Source organism: Echiichthys vipera, assembly GCF_963691815.1.
Source record: "Echiichthys vipera genome assembly, chromosome: 11".
In the NCBI taxonomy this organism is placed as follows: Eukaryota; Metazoa; Chordata; class Actinopteri; order Perciformes; family Trachinidae; genus Echiichthys; species Echiichthys vipera.
This window is the reverse complement of record NC_139836.1, coordinates 19,884,938-19,907,174: the sequence shown is the minus strand read 5'-3', so window position 1 is coordinate 19,907,174 and position 22,237 is coordinate 19,884,938. Positions and strand designations below refer to the sequence as shown.

At 38.6% G+C, this 22,237-nt stretch overlaps 1 protein-coding gene across 2 annotated transcripts in view; it reads left to right on the top strand.

Moving 5' to 3' along the window:
* Positions 1-22,237, top strand: part of LOC310953793 (cGMP-dependent protein kinase 1) — a gene marked incomplete at its 5' end in the record, with an annotated part of 77,436 nt that overhangs the window by 24,762 nt on the left and 30,437 nt on the right. For both annotated transcript variants that reach the window (XM_083922993.1, XM_083922992.1), the window contains one exon: positions 4,250-4,363. In XM_083922993.1, coding sequence (XP_083779119.1) covers positions 4,250-4,363 — 114 coding nt within the window. The remainder of the gene's footprint in view (positions 1-4,249; positions 4,364-22,237) is intronic.

Here is a 22,237-nt window from a genome sequence, read left to right as displayed (position 1 = left end):
TCAACAGATACCCTTCTATCCAAAGTTATCTGTGGGTAATAGAGAGTCTTGTTTCACTTGCAGCTTTCAAAAGCATAAATGAGTAGACTCATTACAAAAAAGCTTTCATCTTTAATCCAGCTGTGTTAATCTTAGACAGCAGGTTTGGCCTAAAAGACAAATAACTTCTAATTTGGTCAGATAGCTTTCAGATCATAGAGGATCATTTAAATCACTTGTGTCAGAGAGTTAGTAGAAGCACACTTGACTTTTTCATCTATGAAGTCTTCAGCCCCAGTGTGAGAGAAAGTAAACTCAAAAGAAAGCAGATTTTTTTTCATTTGGAATACAGCCAGAATTGCATCTGACCTTGAGCCAGAGGGCAGTCGGCTCCGACGTCTGTCCTGATGCCCCGCAATATGGTGCGCATTTCTTTTTGCATTCAAATGTTCAGTCATTTCCACAGCGACACCATCTCAGGGGAAGAAGACATGCTGTCTCTGTTGCCTTGATGGGGAAAACCCCCAATTTTTTTTTTTCAAATCTTCCTCTTATCACATTTTTAGTTTAGACAGTAAATGCTCTGTACTTTGATATCAGATTGGGGCCCAATGAGAGGGCATGTATTTTTCTGCGGTGTCTCTATTGGAATAATATTTGAACATAACTTATATGTGTGTTGAATTACAAGTGAATGTGAAGTTACTGTAATAAAATACTGTGATGAAGAAGAAGTTATTGGACACAAAAACAGAAATGAGCTGGTCCACGTTTTGCCGTGTATACAGGGATTCATGTGAACCTCCGAATAGCATTTTCTTTAAAAAGACAATAAGTGAAAGTACAAATGTTTATAACTGGGTAACTTAATTTACAAGCAATTTCCCTAAAGCCTGCAGTCAGAGGGTCGTCCAAAACAAGCACTAGGCTCCAACTACTTACTCCTCTCAGGGATTAATTACATGGCCACCAACCACAGGAAATTATTACCTTTGTCCATAGTCAAGCGTCTATGGTCATAGTCTGCTACCTGATGTGTGATTGTCTTTGTCCTTACATGAACCCATCCACAACACACTGCTGTTATTAAACCGCAGACTGCCCTTCACTGCCCTTAATGAAGTTCTGCGCCTTGTGTCCTTCTGAATAGGACAGTTATTATTTGTATGGCATCATGCAGATATTTATTGCATCTATTTCTATCTTTACATCACTGCTCTTTTTCTGACAGATCAAAGCCATCATTTTTTGCTTTGCTTATTGTAATATGACAACGCTCAATAGGCCCTTCAAATAGGACGTACAATTGATGATAGACAGTCCCCTCCTTCAACTCTGAGAGAAACGTGAACCCTTTCTACACCTAATTATACGAAGGCAACAAACACATAGGGTTGTCATTGGGTGCTTTTCATTATTCTAATGTTTCTCATCACTTTCCTCACTCGTGCCTTAGCTCCTCCCAGCTAAGATGTGAGAGAGAGATGTGAGGAAGAGACACAAGGACTCAGAAGCCGAATCTGAAAAATGAGAAATCCTTGGTTCCATATCATTATTCTCAGGCAACCTAAGGCAATTTTGTTAGAAAACTATTCATTATCCATTCTCTGTCCATTACAACCATGTTTATTCATTTTTAATAAAAGAGAGATCATCTTATAGTTCACTGATAAGTCTAGCAAATATTTGTTGGGCTCAATCTGTTCTTAATGTCTGTTCTTGCAGCGAACTGAGCTCAATAATTATAGTCTCTATAAACTTGGCAAAGTTTGACGTGACAAAAGTTATTCCCGCTACACTCAGTTCATGAAATGTTTTAAATATGCATCAGGAGATCCTGAGAGAAATCCTGAAGTGCACAGGAAATGTTCTATTTAATGCTCATGAACGCAAATAACATTAGCTTGTTTGGAAGAGGTAGAAAATAGAATGACAAGTACAAGAAATTGCATTCAACAAGGAATGTTTTCATATTTGTTTCCTATGTGCATTGAAAACCAATCAAAAGCATAGTAACCATAGTTTTTGTTTTTTATCAGATTCAACCTCAACAAGCTTCTGAAAGTGAGCAGTTTGGTAATTATATGTCATTATTACTGAACTGAAAGAAGCATTTGAGTTACAAAATTTAACAGATTTATTATCTGTTTTTCAATCAATCTAAGAAAGCTTTTAAGCTGATAATAATAAAAGATGCGCAAGCACTGCATTGTTAAAAAGTTGAATGACAACACATCCTAGTTAGTGTTTTGATCCCCTGCTTTTTCTCCATTCAAGTGGAAAAAAGACGAGAGTTGCAAGAAGTTCAGAGACAAAGTAAAAGTCAAACAGTGAAAACAGTAGTAAAGTAAGCCGGTTACGGACTTTTCTCTGCGTGTATAGTTTCATGCTGGTTGTTAATGAATGATGTATTGTTTACCAGGATGAAAAAAGGTGCACTTCCAATTAGTGGTGGAAAAAAAGCAAAGTGGAGAAATGAATTCCTGTAACAAGTTTTATGGAGGCTTTTTGTCAAAGGGGTTTACAGCCCTCTCTAACAAGATAACGTGTCACACTGTTTCCTCTGTGGATGACTCGCCTGCTCTTATCATCCCGCCATATTTCATCAGTAGCCTAGAGCCGACTTTAACTGTTTTCTTTGGGTTTTTGCTCTCTGTGAATCAGACTTATGGTCCCGCTGGAATGCTGAGTTTCCAGGAAATTGTACTTGCTTGATGAGGCTTGTCACAGTGGCAGCATGATTCCAGCTTCAGTGTTTTTTTAGCATCTGGTTTTGTCGGCAAAACCTATTGTTATTGGAATATATTGAAGTAATATGGTAAAAAATAAGTTTGTTATTTCCGAAATTTTACTCTTCATATTCCAGAAATGGTAGCTGAGGTAATGTTTTCTTTAATGCAAAATATGTTTATTTTGGAAACAGATCTGAACAGCCACTATATGAATCCGACTGAATTGAATTTTCTAGTTCTTATCTTAAAGAGAGAGAGATTTTGCTGGCTTCATACCAGCTCCATGTCCTGGCAGTGTGGGCAGTGTGTGCAGACGAATGGTGCCGAATCACTGTGACGTCGCTCTTACAACAACAATCACTTCTGGATAGACTGCCGGCTCATTTACATTGCGGAGATATGTGTTCAGTTGGCAAAAATCTTGATTTCTGTTCTCATTTTTGTAACGTAACGTTTTGTAACTGTAACGTTTAAATATATATAGTTTAACATAGTGGTCTGACCTTCTTGACATTTCTGCTCTGTTTATTTTATGTACTTTGTTGTTTTGCTAGCGTCTTTGATAAAACAAATCTAGCGTTACGCTGCTTGTAACGCTAGATTTGACACAACTAATAGTGGTGGGAATAATTTAAATTATAGTATATATATATATAGTTATTATTAATGACATATGAAACATGCATTTCTACCCAGAAGTTTTTGTAAACAAACAGTATGACTGGGTCTAGAGAGCAAGGGAATGGCCATCATATACAGTACCTCCATCATAATGTTCTAAGCCCTTATACACTTTATACCTTTGAATAGGTAACTAAAAATATAATATAATATAATATAATATAATATAATATAATATAATATAATATAATATAATATAATATAATATAATATAATGCATAATCAGAACAACTTGATAGATGCTGAACCACATCTTCAGTTAATCTTCAGGTTGTACACCACTTTTATGTGGTATTTACTGTTGACCTATAATCTTCCCTTGAATATCCCCGGTCTCCTGTCCCACCCTCACACCTCTAGAGAAAAAGAGGCGGAATGAGGTTAAGCCTGTTGAAAAATATATCTATATATAGAAAGAAAGATAACTTATATCATGTTATTTGAAATTAATAAACCTGAAAACCTTTTACAGACCCCACTTTTAGAATCAGTGCCTTAAGTCATACCATACTGCATCTGTGAGGGTTTAGCTCTCATCCCTGCATTCACTATTTAACAGGAACAAAGACAGGCTTGGTGGAAGGCCAGCACACCTTGGAAACTCCACATTGCAAAATAATCTTTTTTTTTTTTTCCAGCCCAGTGAGTCAAAAGCACTATGGCTGGGCGCTCACAAAAATAAAGCAAAAGCCCCCGGACACCTATCATACACTCCATTTCATCACTGAAACTTTGTTTGCTGCACATATTGAATGTAGCAGAGGATTCACACACTTGGGGTTCAGGCAGGAAAAAGGATGAGCAATTTAAATAGCCTTCTGATTAATGGCATTCCTGTATTTCTTTGCATGTTTCAGACGGGAAGGTGGAGGTGACGAAAGAGAGCTTGAAGCTCTGCACCATGGGGCCAGGGAAGGTGTTTGGAGAGCTGGCTATTCTCTACAACTGCACCAGGACTGCCACGGTCAAGAGTGAGTCTCCACAGACACCTGAAAAAACATCCAAAGTGCTCACATCAGTCTGTGCTCAATGTCCACACGCTCCCCAGGTGACAGATAAATGTCACCTGTTCACACACAAACACACATCTACTGAAATCGGTTCCCTTGGCGTAGAGGATTAGGGGTCTTTCTGCCTGAGGATATCAGTCGTACGTTGACACAGAGGAGGATCACACAATCACTGTGGCACAGATAGCACTGCTCTTTGGTCATGATGAAACGTCCATCAATACTCTGTTTTCACAACACTCCAGTTAAGTGTCTTGCAAGACCACCCCTTGGGCTGAATGTAAAGGTCTACTCTTTCATGTGTCAAAGTGCCAGCTATGAAGGATGCACAGTGGGCAAGTAGGTGATCTATTAGACTGGCGATCTAAATAGTCAGTCTAATAGGGTAAGGAGAGGAGACTGAGAAGGGACAGGACAGATGGTTGAACTGCACACATTTAAGACCTAGTGTGTTAGAAGAGCATGTGTCAGGATGAAAAATGTGTGTTTATGTGAGGCAGGAAATGGAAAATAGCTGTAAATGTGCTTTTAGATAGAATGATAAAGAGACAAAAAGGTGAGATGAGATGTGTTTTTTTGTGTGCAGATCAAACTGAAATAAACGAATGTAGGTCAGTGTTTGAGTGACTGCTCCAGTTAGCACTCGAGAGCGATCATAATTCAGTATAATCACCATTGACCTGGTAAATAATTCCACACACTGGGAGCTGGTTGATGTCTACATGTGACCCAGGTATGAATGAATGCATGAAGGGCAGGGGGGTCCCTTGGGCCTGTAGATGAGGGCGAGGAAGCTTGAGTTGGACTGTGGAGGTGGCTGTGAGGTTGGGCTCCCCTTACTGACCCCTTTCATGTCCCATGATTCCCTGCCACTGACCAGCCAACCTGACCGATACTCCCAGCTCCTGTTGCTATGGCGACATGTGCCCACAGGGAGATGAGCCAACTCTTATGGGATGAAATGTTCCCCTTCCCACAGGCGACAGAGTGTCTGTCTTTTTCTTTTGTATATTCTTTTGCCTGCCACCAGCCCACCGGCGTGTACTTCCTGCCAAGATCTTTAGAAGTGTACGTCAGCGCTTTGCTGGTGAGATGGACGGTTAATAAAAACTCTGCATGGAACAAATGATGTAATTGTGTATATGAGCAGAAGTGTGTTTACAGTCTAACAGGGTCAGTGGCACTATCTCAGAGGGTGGTTGTCATTGTTTAAATGCATGTCCCTACACAAGAATGAACTAAGGAACTCAGACGCCACAAATTATTGGAGGCGACGGCCTCCGATGGAAATCATGCAACTGACTACCTGTTGAGTGTATGGGGGTTCAGCTTCCAATCAACATATTTAATTTCATCTGCACATAGAAACCTTGTAGGAGGATATATCCTCATTGTAATTTCAATTTACATTGTATGATCTCCCAAGACATATGCATGAATAATTACACATCGGTAGAATGTACCTGCTAATGTTCATATCCTCCCTCAGTCCTTTACCTGCAAGGGTAACTTAAAATATAATGACATTATTATTAACTGAGAACAATTAAAAACCACTCACAGAAACATTTAGGAGCCATTTAGGAGCCATTTATGCATTAAGAGAAATTGTCTGCAGTTATGATTTGAACACAGACCAATCAACCCAAGGCTTTTCCACCAGAATGTTTAGGTAGAGGACATAATGGCATTTGCAGTGTGCGTTGTGGTGCAGTGTGCAACATTTCAATTGGTTCCAATGAGAGTAAAATAAGCTTGAGCTGCTGTAGTCCAGTTGCTTTTAGTCTTGTAACACCGTAAGATTGATACAGCATATTTTGGTCCATTTACTTTAAATTAGTGCCATCAAATTTCAAAGCATACTACAGAGTTTTTAATTTTTCATTGTGTCTTTCTCTATTTTCCAGGCAACATTTGGTGCATTCATTTCAGAACATTATGAAAGTCACTGACTTGAAACTGGCTTGATTTCGGAAATTCATCACAGCGAGCATTTTGTGCTGGCTTTCCAAATCAATCTGCACTTACAACAAAAGGGGAAACATGACTCTAATGACAATAAAAGCAGACACATTGTTCCCTGTGATAGATTGTCTATCATCACACACTTCATTTGCAATTCTATGCAAGTCATTTGTCAAACCACAGCTTTTTTTTGAGCGGTATTTATAATTTATAGTAAAACTCCTAAAATTCAAAATTACAGCTGAGGTCTGTTAAATTAAAATAACAATATACAAACAGAAGGCTTGGTAATACAGTTTTTATTTCTAAACTGTCACAAAAGACAATTTTTATGCAGCAAAATGTGCGAGTATCCGTGTAATTACAAAATTCTGAGCTTATGTATTTTAGGGATGAGACAGAATTACAAGCTCTCCAAAACAATACAAGGATTGGCTGCATTTCTATTAATTATTGCATTTCTATGCATATTCCCAGGCTGCAAAGTGACCTAAACAAATTCCACCAATCAATATGTTCTGTTTAATTTCGGGATGCAGACATTTAAGCGTAGAGTTATGGACACCTTTGGGATTCGACTCTGCGAGTCTTGACATATGAGGCCTTATTTCACATGCAGCCTGAGAGGAAAAATGTTGCCTAAGATAAACCCTCTAGCCATCAAATCCATGCCAGATCAATTTCACATGACAATCTGGAAAATGCTAGTCAAAGAGAGGGGAGGACAGACAAAAGAGAGGTGAAAAATGTAGGACAGCAGTGACAGCAAAATGAGGTAGCAACCTCAAGGGAAGCAGGACAAAATTGGTATTTTTTTGTCTGCAGACAGTCCACTAAAAAAAATAATCTTTTAAAGCATCAAAATGTTACATAAGACTTGGACAGCATAACAGGATGCAATTCAGCATTGAGAGGCATGAAGATGTGCAACAGTTGTTGATGTGGCTCTTTCTATTTCTTGAAAATGCCCATTTAAGCCCTGATCAGACGAGGTCATTTTAGCAGCCAGTTGCTCCTATTTGTAACGGTTTTCAATGAGAATAAGGCATTTAGCTCTCTGCTTTTGCGTTGCTGTTTGAGCCCCTCATGTTTTAGCCTCCTGCTTTTACACATGGGCTGTGAATACCTCAAGTTCGACTCGGATTAGAAAAGCACCCAATGTTATTTAACTTCACAGCAAAATAACGACTGAGGACAGTTGATTCGATGCTAGCCTTGGTGCAAGAATAACATAAGACGCAACTAGCAACGCTCTGTCTGATCAGCGTTTGCAGCCTGTAAAACCTGCTCTCTCTTTCCAGGGCCTTAAAGTGTGAAATCCAAACATATAGCTGCAAACTTCAAAATCATGGCAAAAAGGTTAACTCTGCAACTGGCAATTATTTTCTTGATTCATTGTTTGGTATACCAAATGTCAAAAAAGTGAAAATGTCTGGAACAATTATCTACAGCCCAGATGTAATGTAAATGAAATATTATGTACAACCAACAGTCAAAATTCCAAAGATATTTACAACAATCTTGACATTGGAGAAGCCGTAACTACCTGTAGGTACTGTCTGTTTCTTTTTTACATCTGCGCCAGTGACAGCCACGGAGGCATTATGTTTACAGGATGTCCGTAGTAGGAGTGTGAGAATGAATTCAGAGGGGCACCTTGTGGGCTTCAAATGACAGACTACTTTCAGCAGATTGTAAGGAGCAGGTACTGGCAGCAGCTGCGTAAGTGTTAGAAAAACGTATGATGGTGCAGGGGTTGATAGGGTGGGAAGAATGACCCATGCCACAGGGGAATAGGGCATCAAATATAATGGGCCAGTGGTCAGATATAACTGCCCCCTTACAGGTAAGAGAGCTGACAATTAGGCCCAGAGTAAAAACTAAACCTAAATTGTGGCCAGGTTTATGATCTGGTGGTGGGGTAGAATAATGTGACTGTAGCTGACTCAGGCTTTCAGGCGAAATCTACTGATACAGGCCCAAACACTGAGCTGAGAAGATCAAGGGCTGGTAAGTTGGTGTGGTTTCTCTCAGGCTTAGTCTCTTTGATGACCAAAGTCCTTCATCCAGTTAAAAATCCAGAAGAAATCAACCAACCATCTAAAGAATGTGACATAAAAATATAGTTCAAAACTGGATAAAAATCTATTTAAGTCAGCATTTGACAGCGTTTTCTGTTGGACTGGACACCCTCCAGAATACAATCGCAAGATGGTAATTCTACGGTAGTAGAGAAATAACTTATGCCATTGACCAGTTACCAATAAGGTTGCAGATTACTTTGCTTTGTCAATCAGTTCAAAAAATGTAATAATTGATCATTTCAGCACTACGCAATAAACATGGTCAAACACTGCCCAGCCCATCGCCTGTTCTATGTGCTCTAAATGGTTGTGGTATTTATCAAATATCCCCCAATATAAATGTATTGACAAAAACAATCTAGCTTTTGTTCCATAGCTTTCAACCGCATCTCAAGGTCTTTCTAAAACAACAAAAAACATGAGATTTTAGGATTGAAAACCTTTTAGCAAATGAGTTAGAGAATTAGGAAACAAGATGATGGCTCTAACAAATCACCAGATCGTGCCACACACACAAATAAGCAAATTGTTCAGTCATTGTGTCAGGAATCCTGACGTTTTTTTAGAGCAGTCCTCTCTTAGATAGTGAGGTCACTGCCAGTCACTACTAACATAATCAGTGAGACTGATTATCTGTGTGTTCCATCTTAATGACAGAGGAAAAAGCAGTCTCAGACGTCATTGCAGACTTTCAGCTGTGTTCTCAGTCGGGGTCATATCCAATGTACATGAATACTTTAACATATGACCAAAACAATGTCATAATTAAATTCATACTGAGAGATACCATGTGAAATCCTCTTCAGCTCTACCCACCAAGTAAAAAATGGGTTTTCCCCAACGTTTTAAACACATATTTCTCACTCTCTCTCAGTCTCCGTCACTCACTTTCTCAAACACACACGTATCACAGCGGAGCAAATGTTGCATAGCACAGTCAGGGTAGATAAGTATTTATTTTCATGATTATAGATGTCAAATATGGGTTAGTCATTTTTTTACACTGGCACACCTTCGCTGTCACACTCCAAAGCACATTCAAGAAAAAAGCCTCAGCTGTTTAAAGGTGCGTGTTTGCAGGTATTGGGAAAAACAAGCATTCCAGGATCACCATTTCTTAAACATGACTGGGGGCTGATGAAGGGATACATCAGACTGGAAATGTCTTGAAAGGTCTTGAAAGGTTTTGAAAGAATCACTGATGTATTGTATGTCACTTATCTAATGTATAAATGTATTCAATGCATATTAATGCCAACCAGTCCGTACATTATATACTGTCGTCAGGTATTCATCTGAAATTGACATTTCCTTTTTCCTAATGATTAATTGACATTTACATGTGCTCTCGGTTCTAGTGAATGTGGACTTGAGATAAAAAATTTAAAATAATATAGTTGGCAGACATCCAAGCCATGACTGAATCTGAGATTGAAGATTAAGGGCTTATATGTTCATGAGGGCTCATGTGGGATTTTGCAGCATCCACCGTCGACTCAAGAGCTCTATAGCAGCCTTCTTGCTAGATGTTTAATGCCTGTTTACTTGTGCTCTTTACTGTTTTTCCATGCAATGGTCGTGAATTCATCTGAAGTACATCTACTGAATGTTAGACATGCATGCCTGCATACTTTCTGATGTATGTACATGCACAAGCCTGTATTTTTGCCATGTGCAGCATGCTTCATAGATACAACCTGTAAGCTAGCACAGGGACAATGCTTTGGCATCAGTTTTCATAGACACACACGCACACGCACATGCACACGCACACACACAGACACACACACGCACACACACACACACACACACACACACACACACACACACACACACACACACATACACATACACATGTGTTACTAAAAAAAGCACTTCATATCATGGTATCACAGAAAGAAAATGAAGCCACAGCAGCAGCATTGTTCTGGAGACATCTGAGAATGGGTCTTGTCACGGAATGATAGCTCAGCTGTTTGAAAACCCTTCCTTCCGCTGGGGAGTGAGCAAACAGTTGTCTTTCTAATCAATCAGAGAGGAAAATGTGCATGTGAGTGTGTATAAATGTGTGAGTGTGTGTTCAGTAGACTGCGCCTGCTTAGTCTCAGGAATCACCCATTCCACAGAGAGCAAATCTTGTTTTGGCAGAACAAGATAAGTTACAGGTTCGACCCAGGCCCCAAGTTAAACATTATGACTGGTGGAGAATGGAAGCTTTTGCTGGGGACACTGTTGTGTTTAAATATTAAAACATGCTGATTGTAAGACTGTCAGTGTGCCCCCTGAGTCTCTTACTCTTTAACTCGCATCACAAATAAATGCCAAGAGGTCCTGGCTGCAGACTTCCTACAAAACATTCGTTGTGCACTTTTGTCACGCATTTGTCTTTTTTTGACCCGGCAGTATGATTCCACAACATCAGTAACTAGTCTTGGCCTCCTTTCTCTCTTGGGAGCTGCTCTCATTTCAGATCTTGATCAGAATACCAAGCAGCGCCAGCTATTTGCCCTTCCATCAGAGAAAAACAACGGCATTTTATTTTACAACAATTTATTTTCAGAATGATTAAAATCAAGTGAGTGCAGAATGTAAAAGCACCCTCCAAACAAAATGTATTATATCTGTGCTTTTAAAAAACAGAGAGACATTTCACTCTGAACTTTAAACATGGCAATTTCCTATAAATTCAGTATGTTATTGAACAGTGACAGAAATGCACACTCCATAAGGATACTATTTTTGCATGCTAACATAAGAATTGTGTCAGATCAAGTGTTAGCTCTGTCTTTCATTCATTCTATTAATAAGTAACTGTTAGCAATGTTTCACCACATTTAGCATTCAAGCAAACAGCATCATCTTGCTGATATACTGCAAGCATCGGCATTAGTTTACAAAAACATCCAGTAGCAATTAGCTCCTCTCTTGTTCCCAACATAAGAACATAAGCTGAGCATATGCTTCTCTCTTTAAACATCTGGATAGGGTTTTCAACAGAATGAACCATAAATATAGCCATCTGTTAAAGGGTTTTGGTATAGTAGACCGTCATTGTCTCTTCTGCCTGGGGGACAGTTTCATTCTAGCTTACTGCACCTACAACTAGCCTAACTGGTGCTTAAAGATAGAGATAAAAGAAAGCTAAAAGACATTTGTGACACTGAATGCAAGTGTTTCTGCTGCCTAACACGTTAGCGCCAAGTTGTGCCTCTCGTGTAAAAATGTTTTAAAAAGTGAGACTTTGTGACACATTCCAGTCACACTTCCAGTCATTATTCTTATTCGTATTACGGTTGCTCCATCCTTATTTTTTTTCATTAAATCATAAGGTTGAAAAACAGTGTAATGTTTTTATGTATTTATCCGAGACTGATGACTAGATGCATTTATTCTACTAAGTGTTTTACTAGCTGTTTAATATCTACCTATCCATCTATCTATCTATCTATCTATCTATCTATCTATCTATCTATCTATCTATCTATCTATCTATCTATCTATCTATCTATCTATCTATCTATCTATCTATCTATCTATCTATCTATCTATCTATCTCTTTTACGCTTACATAGTTTACATTATGTATTTATCGTGCAATTGCTGTACATCATCTATTTTTTATATGTTATATTTCATCCCTCATTTTCATTTTATAAATATTTAATGAGCATTGTTGGAAAGAGCCTGCGATCTGAGATTTCCACTGCCAAAAACTGCTTCTCTGTAATTGATGTGCATATGGCAATAAATCATATTCAATTCCACACATTATTGTATGTACATATTAACAGAAGAGCCACAGTTGCTGGAGAGGGTGCACATTGTACTCTTCAGTAAATAGACACATTACCTCAGAGAGTAAGTGTAAATTATAGCATAGCAGCATCGAGTATTAGCCGTATATAATGTATACTGTGGATGTTGAAAACCACTGCGAAGAAACAATGAATTATGCTCTTTGTTGTGAACCAAGGTACCGAGTGTGTGGACCTGAGCGCCACCATCATTAGGCAGGGCGGGGCAGTGAACAGCTTTAAATAAGGACTCTGACTCAGGAAAGCTAGTGAATGCACTCTTAACAAGAGCCACAATTTGCTGTGCTGCTGTGTCTTTTCCAATGGTAGGCCACTCACTGCAATTAGAGGTGCAACTAAAAGCAGGGAAACAAGAGTGACACACATGCAAATGCATGGAAAGATATGATATGAGAAAAATTAAAAACAGATTATGTAGGTATTACACATCTGAAATAAGACAGAGCAATAGAGATAACACACACATATATATATATGTGTGAAACAGGAATAACTAATGAAAAAACAACACTCACAAATTGGCATCTCGTTTGTCGTGACTGACATCCGTAATGATGTTCAGATATTTTGCTGCAAAAAATTGAGGCACAATCATTCTCTTTCCACCACCTGCTGCGGATGTTTGCAGAGGTTCATGAGAACTGTATTGCCATAGGATACATGGTTTCATTGTAAAAGGGAAGGAAATTTAGACACAGGGACTGAGAGAAGAAGACAGAAAGAATGGCGTTGGTAGATAAAATTCCAGTGGGACAGAGTGAGAAAAAATCTTCTCCGTTTCCATGGCTGCCATGGTAACGCTGTTGCCAGAGTGCAGCAAGAATTGTGGTGGTAAAATGGTGTTGGTGGCAGGGAAGCCCCAAACCCAGCTATTTGAAGTCACTTGTTATTTCCTGTATTTTTGTTAGTTAATTGTTAATTTAGTTGGATCAAGGCAACGGAATTTGTATGTGTTTAAGTGCACGTGTTAAAAGGTTGTCCCAGTGTGTGAATGTGTGTGTGCATCGGGACTGAGGGCCCCTGCTGCTGTTGTTGTCCTGATTCTCAGTTGGAGCTCAGGTGTGAGCTCGGAGCTAGAGGCTCTTCTGGGGCTCGGGAATATTTGAAAGGTTAAAACACCCACAGAGAGGCAACCTTAGACAGTAGCAATATATAGTCAGTCAGTCAGTCAGTCAGTCAGTCAGTCAGGGGCAGCTTTGAACAATTGCTTTTCTTGTTTTATGCTAACAGTCTCAAGTGACAATATGGACAGGCTAATAATATGAACATACCTTTTGCTCTGGGGGTATGTGAGATTAACTGAGGACAGCTCTCTGGACTGAAAGATTATTTTGGTTTCTTTCTACTGTTCTGTTTTACACACCGTTGCTTATGTGATAGGATCAGTGAGGGAACATGGCTCAGGAAACTTTGTGGAGCTGCTACTTGCCTGGACTGTTATCCCCCATATATACTTAACTTGCACACTTGTGCATCTTAGGCAGACTGAATAGCGATCTGATCTGGAAGAAGCCAAATTTAAATGCATCCACAAAAAAATTGGCTTGCTCAAACCGCCTCCAATGACGCGTACTAGTCAGATATTGAAAAGGTGTAAATGCTTTTGTTAGTTAGGCTAATAGACCAGAGCATGTGAACGGAGTCGAGTGATTGAACATTTCTGCTCCTCGCCCATGGAGCTGTTTTTTCCCTTCGCTCCTCCACTCAAAGCCGTTCTGCTCGATATCGCTCCGTGCACAGCCCAGATTTCTCCTTGTTCCACTCAGTTCACTTACTCAAAAAAATCCTATAGTATAGTAGAACGGTGCCTGCCCTCCTTTCATGCCCCCAGTGTACGGAGCTCTTTGCCCACATGTAAGAATATCAGGGTAAACCTATTAGAGGCAGAGTAGGGTGGATCAGGCCTTTGCCATCCCGGGAAAAAAAGATATTGTGATCTTGTATAGGGCTGACTCAGGATTTACAAATGGATATGCGGCAATAGATGGATTGCAATCAGATTTGTGATCTGGCCAACAGTGGCACATATATGTGACTAAATGTAAATGGAAGTGCCTGAAATCTCATCTGGATTTGATCTAGCTACAAGACACTTGAAATGACATGTGTCTTAGATACTGATAGAGATCTCTGCACGATAATCCTTGGGAGGAACATGAAAGCTAATGCTTCACCAATGTAAGTGGAGCATGTATGACTCACACCTTTGGTTGTTTGATGGACTTGATGATCTACTGTGTGTATGGTAAGCGGTCTGTTTCTCACACAGTGTATAAAATGAAGCCTTAAGAATGAGTGTGAAACAAAATCCTTCCTACAGATTTGAACTTGGAATTTAGTTTGATTTCTCCAGTACAAGGATCAGGTAGGTAATGTCCAGCGATCTAAGACGCATACCATGTAGCCATTTGCAGCCAAAATGCTAGTGCTAATGTTGTGACTGATCTTTCACGAAATCATTTTTTAAAATTTGTGCAATATTAATACAAACTAACTAGCTCTGGCAGCTTCTACTTGCATCCTTTCCACAATATGTAATACACCACCTGCTTTCGTCAGTATCATAAAGTAAATTTTGTCTAGCCACAGCTGGTCTGAGGCAGTGAAGAGGTCCTGATTAAAGTTACTGACAGAGAGGTAATGCAATTTCTACTGACCTCCATCCTCCCAAAACCAAGCTTAATTTCATGCCCCATGAGAAGTGTATGATAGAAAATAAGAGGTGACATTTTCTATCATTTATATACTATAATTATTCAGCCAATAGTATACATTAAGCTGCTAACCCACCTCCAATAGAGGTTGAAGACCTGGCCTTCAAGCCAACTGACTTTTTCTGTGACAACAACTACAATCTTTCCTTAGCCTTAACCAAGTGCTTTGAGTGCCTAAACTTAACCATTACATACATTGATAATTGTTGCAGAACAGATAGGGAAAACAAATTACAAAACAAAACCATTATTTTGTTCTTACAATGTAATGTAATATTTTTCAGATATGTTAATCGAGAATGTTGCCTTATTATGTTGATACAAATTGCAGGGCGCATTATGTATCTCTCAAATATATAAATGTAATTTCTGAAAGACAGGGTTGCAGGAAGAAACAAAGTATCTATACTATAAGAACTATAAGCTACCATGTAGTGATAGGAAATGAAGTAAAAATAATGGTCCAACAAGTGCATTTAGAAGGTGGATAAAAGAAACCGATCAATGGATGTTGTTTAGCTTCTCTGGGGTTATCCTGGTATTGGTTGCTACTAGCAACAGACTGTTAAACTGAAACTATTAACACTGCATATGTGTTGACCAGTAGGTAGTGTGCAAAGGATTACGTTAGGGACTCAGACTATCACATGCACTTGAAGTTGCAATAAGTAAGATGTTATAATATAACGAAACATGGCAGAATTGGTTTTCACACAAGATCCCTGAACAGAGAAAGACATTTGTAATATCTGGGCCACTCGTCGGTTTGACTAAACATCTTTTCCTCCTATAATGAACAGTTTCTCCACAGAGTTCAGAAACAGAGTTCAATGTAGGACTGCCGAGTAAAGAGGCCTCTTGTCAGAATAATTGCTGTCTCGTAAAAGAAAAAGAACTAAACTGGCACGCGGCTTGCAGTCACTCCCTCACACACAGTCACAGAAACATGTATTATCACATTCTGGCAAAGCAGTGGGGGGAATTATCACTACGGCTTTGCTCGGTATCTTTGGGTGCAGATTTGATGTTTTTGCCTCAACGGGTTGCATAACAGCAGCTTTGACTGACAGAAGGCAAATTCAATAATGACACAAGTTAATTCTTTGTCTTGTTTCTTTTTAGGAATAACAACTTAAAATGTACGATTTCATTTTAAAAGGGGTCCTCCAGAAATTAAGCACAATTAGACAAAACATTTAACGAATAACAAAAAATGGGAGTGAGAATGTATCATTTATTCATAGATTAAAGAAAGGATGACATTCAGGTGACTTTCACTACAGTTTTTATGTGTCTTTTATCTGTTTATATATATGTAGGATATAGCAATACAATTATGATATTTATATATGACTCAACACTTTGTTTGGTTTTTGTGGACAGAATATTTACTTTTTCTACATAAAACAAATGTACATGACATTTATAGTATTAAATTATATCATTTTATGGCCATTATCATAGGCAAAACTCAATGTAGGCATTGAATGAAGGCAGCGCTGCAGCAGCAACTGCTGCATGTGTGGACACGAGGCAGCTGCCACTGCTCATGCAAGATATGTTTAGCTATTAACTCAGAAGAGAAATGTAGCATGAAATGTTTTACAAAGTGAGAGTAATTAAAATATATAATTAAAAATAAACTGCAGCTTGGATTAGTAATTTTGATGTAGAAACTATTATCATTCTGTATTACTTTGAGATCTTACGTGATTAATCTGACAGTATGTGGCAATATTGGCTGCCTGACACATTGGAATTTGCCAGATTTCAGTGTGTAGTTTGAGTAGTCCACAGAACTAGCATATAGAGAAATGTGTCATCTGAAAACCTGATAAGACCTGGACCAGGACCTAAAAATAACCTACTTGCTGATGAATAGCAAATACTTCATTTGATTTCTACAGCCAGGCAGATTAAAATGTATCAGGTTATTCAAAGTGATTTCCTCTGTGGTAAATACTTTCTAGCTGATTCTATATGATGATGAGGACAACAGCATATTTTATTTATATATTATTATTGTTGTTCAGATGCTGCAGTGGATAGCTGCTAGTTTTCCTTGTTACCCTTACATCGAATCAATTTTCCTTACCATTGACGTCTATCTGCTCAGGTAGCAGTGCTTCAATCATGAAACCATGAAATTAAATCTGTGAAGAAAAGAAAAGATGAATTCCTTTTGATAAAAAATGTTTTGATCAAAACACATGAGCCTGCTGAACTTTGCTTGGGATTATTAAAGCCTTTTAGATATTAAAAGTGTATTTTTCTTTGATATAACACACTGTGTTAAACTGTATATTATATATTTTATATTATAACTCACATCATTCCTATTCATTTCTGTCTTTTCTTGTCTACCATTCGCTAACACCTACTCTAAGAGAAATATCGCTTTTCTTCTCTGCCTTTGACGCCCATCTTTCACTGTTTCTGTTTCTAGACTTCTAAATACTTGAAATGTAAAAAAACATTATGCTGTTTTCTTTTGCCGTTTCACTCATTTATCCCCATAACTAAAATACATCCCGGGCAATACAAATGGGCATAAAAAGCCCAAAAAACGATAAAACAAAGACAAAACTTACCTGTTTCTCCCATCCATCAGAAGTTTAAGATCTATTCATTCTACGTCACACATGATACACTCCGTCAGTGACATATGTCAGTAACCTGCTACTCAAGTCCATTAATCAGGTATTTTTAAGTTTTAATTGCACTTAAAACTGCTGTACAGTACTTCATTTTATTCAAATTTTTGCTGTGGTATTGAGCAAAGCCTTCCTGTTTACATATTTCCCCTACTCCATATTTCGACCTAATGCACATTTTTCTCCTTTGTTCAAACTTGTTACACCAAAAATACTTTTCAAGCAATTTCACTGTTGTAGACAAATTTCCAGGGTCAGAATAAGATAATGAGAGTTCTGCTTGAGTTGAGGTCTGTCCATTCTAGAAACATGTTTGATTTTATCATGCTCCCACGACTCAGTGTTTGGTAGAAAGTTTTCATAAAATTTAGTCTGATCTTTCGTAAGTCAGTCTTTTTCTTGTCTTGACGTTTCCGATAAAATCAAATATGTTTAATATATTATAGTAAGGAAGCAGCAATCCGAGACGATAAACAAGTCTTTGGAAAAAGGAAGACAAACCAGGGTTGTGTCCACATTTTGCAAAGTCTTCTCTTTTTCCTTTTGGCTGGTTCTTCTGATCAAACCACTGCACACATAAGGGCAGCTTAGACCAAGAGCTGCTTCTGTTTCTGCTCCATTGTTCAACACTTTTACTTCTTGTAGATTTCCACCAGGAGCAGGATGAGGAATAAATCGCAAATGGTATCTAATTGTCTGTGATTAAAATCTCAGGGACTTATGACACATACAAGAAGGGATATATGAACAAATTCATACAAGCATGCAGATATATTTTTGTTCGTACCCACAATTTATTCATATTTTGTTTCTGCCCATGGATTTATGGGATTCAGCACAATATTGTTATATTTGCTTCTTTCTTAGGTATGAGAACATTAATGCTACTTTTTATTTTTTTAACTTTACCTCTCTATCGTGTTTAGGGGGCGTTACCAATGCTAATAAAAAATTATGATCAATAAGGATTCATCATTCAGAACAACTGGATAAGAACAGACTTTGATGAACATTTTCCGTAGGCACCACTATTAAGTGACTATAGTTTTATGAAATGGCAAATTCAAGTGATGCTTGTTGTTGGGACAATGTCCTCCATCATGACTGATGGTCCACACAGACAGCATAGCCCATCCAGAGAAGCTACTCCTTGAATGACTTTAGATGATGTTATCGAGAATATGATGGGTTCAACTCAGTTTGACTTTTTAATAATATTGCATGCTCAAGTTGATAGTCTTTAAGCTGGAAAAAGACAGTGTTTACTTTTTTGCTTCTGCCATGTAAGCATATCTGCAATCACAGAGCTAACTTTTGAGAGACCACTCTCCCTTCTGGATGAATGTGATACTTATTTAAACCGACCAAACTCAACTCACGTCTTCAAAATGTGTGCATGTTTATGATGAACTTCCAAACAAGATCGGCTTTAATTGATGACTAACTGTTGGGAGTGAGGTTTGTTAGTGTTACAGAGATGAGTGGTAAATTATGTTTGTATCTTTTCTAAGACATAGAAAGCTAAAAGTACACTTTTAGGAATACCCCTACAGTATTCAATCAGCCTCTGACAGGAAGTTTCCGAAAGAAATGTAACAAGAGGATCCCCTCTGTGCTCAGTGTTAGATTTATGCATTTAAATTTTCTTTAGGCTCTGTGACTCTATCTGGCGTAAATGACCTGTCCTGCTTTCTCACGCTCTAAAGAGCTCCCCCAGATGTAATCAGACTTGGCTGATATTATTAATGACTTAGGGGGAAAGGAGATTACGGTCTTCACCCAGCAGCCCTTATAGCATCGCTGTCTTAACGCTTACCAAAACAAGACACGTTGGAGGCCTTGAAGGAGTAGACTTCACGTGACTATGTGATTTTAAGTGCATATATGTTTGTGTGTGTGTGTGTGCCTCAGAGTCAGTGAGGGGAGGGATGGTTGCTTTTCTCATTTTCTTAGACATTACAATAAAGGAAAGAGGGGGGAGTTTAGCATAAAATGTTAATTAAGTTGCAGGAGGCGGCAAGTCACAGATGACAGTGAGAAAACTTTTCAAGTGACAACCAATTCAAATACCCTCAAATCCCGAAATGAAAACAATATTCTTATGTCGGGTGCTCCCACTAATTAGTTTGGAGACACCATTCCTTCTCAGAGCTGTCTGTGTAACCTCAGGTTAACAATCTACAGGTGCTAAAATGACGATTCATGGTGGAGCACGTCCTAATAACCAACGTGGAAACAAAGACACATGTTAATTAATATTTCCAAGACTTTCTAACACATTTTCTTTGTTGTGTGACAATGATTTGATTTGAAGTTGTAAATGTGAAATCACGACTTTGCTTTGAATAATATGGGCTACAGTATTGTGTCAAAAACATATCATCATGATCATCTTATCATGGCAGGTTTTTTTCCCCTACATGAACAGGTACTTACAGGCACAGCAGTAGGCAGCTATTAAATGCAATATCCCCTGCCTCTATAGACAGATTAACATGGAGAGAAAGGGATCTTATATTAGAACTTATTTTCTGTTAAATAATGTCCACATAGTGAGATACATTGAGCAGTGCATTACAGTGTGTTATTATTATGTTACTAACACAAAATATCACTCTTATTAGAGTGTATGCATTTACTTGTGCTGCGTGACTCTGGTCTAATCTTTATTTAAGTACCCTGTAGCCCTGTGGTGCTTTTGGAAAGGAATGTGGATTTTTTTGCAGTGCCAATGTCAGACACTTAATACTTGAGCTGAATCATCATGAGCCACGCATAAACTGTTTTGAGTCATTTTAAACCCCCCACTAAATCTTATGGCACTCACAACAAAAATTCAGATTACCGTCACAGTAGGTCTCCAAACCCCCATGCTCCTTGTATGTAAACTGTCCTGACCAGAATACGGAGAAGAAATGTTATTGAGTTTATCTGTTATTTATATAATTTAATGATTCACAATGAGATTACAAGAACAAACGCACATGGAACATTTGCATTCTGCCCTACGGGTGAAATGCAGTTACAATGAATTATGACTAAGCCAAATCAATGAGTGATGCCTTGTCCTGCACTCTATCTTGTGGCGACATCCATATGTACATCAGCTCTTATTTTTTTTCCTTAGGCTTAAACACAGATCCTCTCATGAGAAAGTTGTCCAGTTTTGGCAGAATTCACAATCAACACTATTGATCTATTGTTGCAAATAATTGAAGGGTGAGGATTATACTGCTCTGCATCAGAGAGAGGGAAGGAAATCAGGAGCACGAACAAATGATAATGATAACATGCTTGGCTGTGGGCAGCATGGCTATGAATAGCCATCCTTTACTCTGAGGTGGGATTACATTCAATTTAGAGGAGCTTCCAGCTTCAATTTAGAGGCAAAGAGAAAATAGGTGACACCAAATAGTAGTCAGCAAGATGTGTATTGAGGTTATAGTGATTTTAATTTATTTCATAAAAAGTAGCCACTGTTTGAAGGAAGCAGCTTTTGTTTGAAGGAACTGTCATAATATGATATTTGAGATGCTGTAGACAGTAAAGAAAAACACACAGTAAATATTAAACGCATCATAACACCTGCACCCATTACCTATGTACAAGCCCACACACCGGTGTACCACAGGGTGATGCGCGTCAAGAGGCCACTTTCAGCTGCAATGTTATCACATTTGCTCCTCGAATCAGCACATCCTGTATCCAAACTACCTCCACTGTCTGAGTGACGGCATGTGTGCTGCAGGCTTCAATTGAAGTGCATTAAATAGCTCGACACTCTCCAACACTTCCGCTAAAACCTTTATTTTGTTTGTAATGCATGTATTTTAAACTTTTCACCATTTTTTGTATGAGATGCTTATCGGTAGTTAGTGTATTACCTATAATAAATGATGTTCAGCGCACCCATAGTGTGGAGAAGCAGGAGGACTGGCACAGAAGCTATAAGCAATGTACTGCTGTGGATTTGGGCAGCAGCTAAACTTATTTTACGCATTTAAAAAAGTTAGAATATTTTTACAGTTTTACCTTGCCATCAAACAGCCCATTATAAGTTTACACGGAGTGGATGGAAGCCGTTATCTATGCTCTGGTCAAAGCCACCAGACCGGTACTATCCCTTTAAATTGCCCAAGTGTTTGTTTCTATTTTGTCTACCCCATACAAATACAGTATAACCTTGCATGCATTTACAGACCACCACTGACTATAAAACCCCCAATGATCTTCCCACAACAAAACTGCCAAATTCTTTAAAACCTTTCCCAAACAATAGCCTTGCATCTCTCAAGTACTGCCTGAGGTGTCATGTGCATCCACAAAGCTGTGAAGCTAATGGACGGGAACCCATGAGCACTAATACATTCATCTGCGCCCTCACTACAGGATAACTAGCTCCCTGAGTCTCACTGCAATTTAGTCAAGCCTCCAAATAATATGTTTACCTACTGTGGTGCACTGAAGGCTCCCTACATATCTTATTTCCCAGTACCCCACACTCCCACACACCAGAACAGTACATTGCATAGTGGGCAATGACGTCTAACCTCCCACTCTTGTTGCTTCGGGGTCAAATTAGAAGGCCACTATAATGATTTCT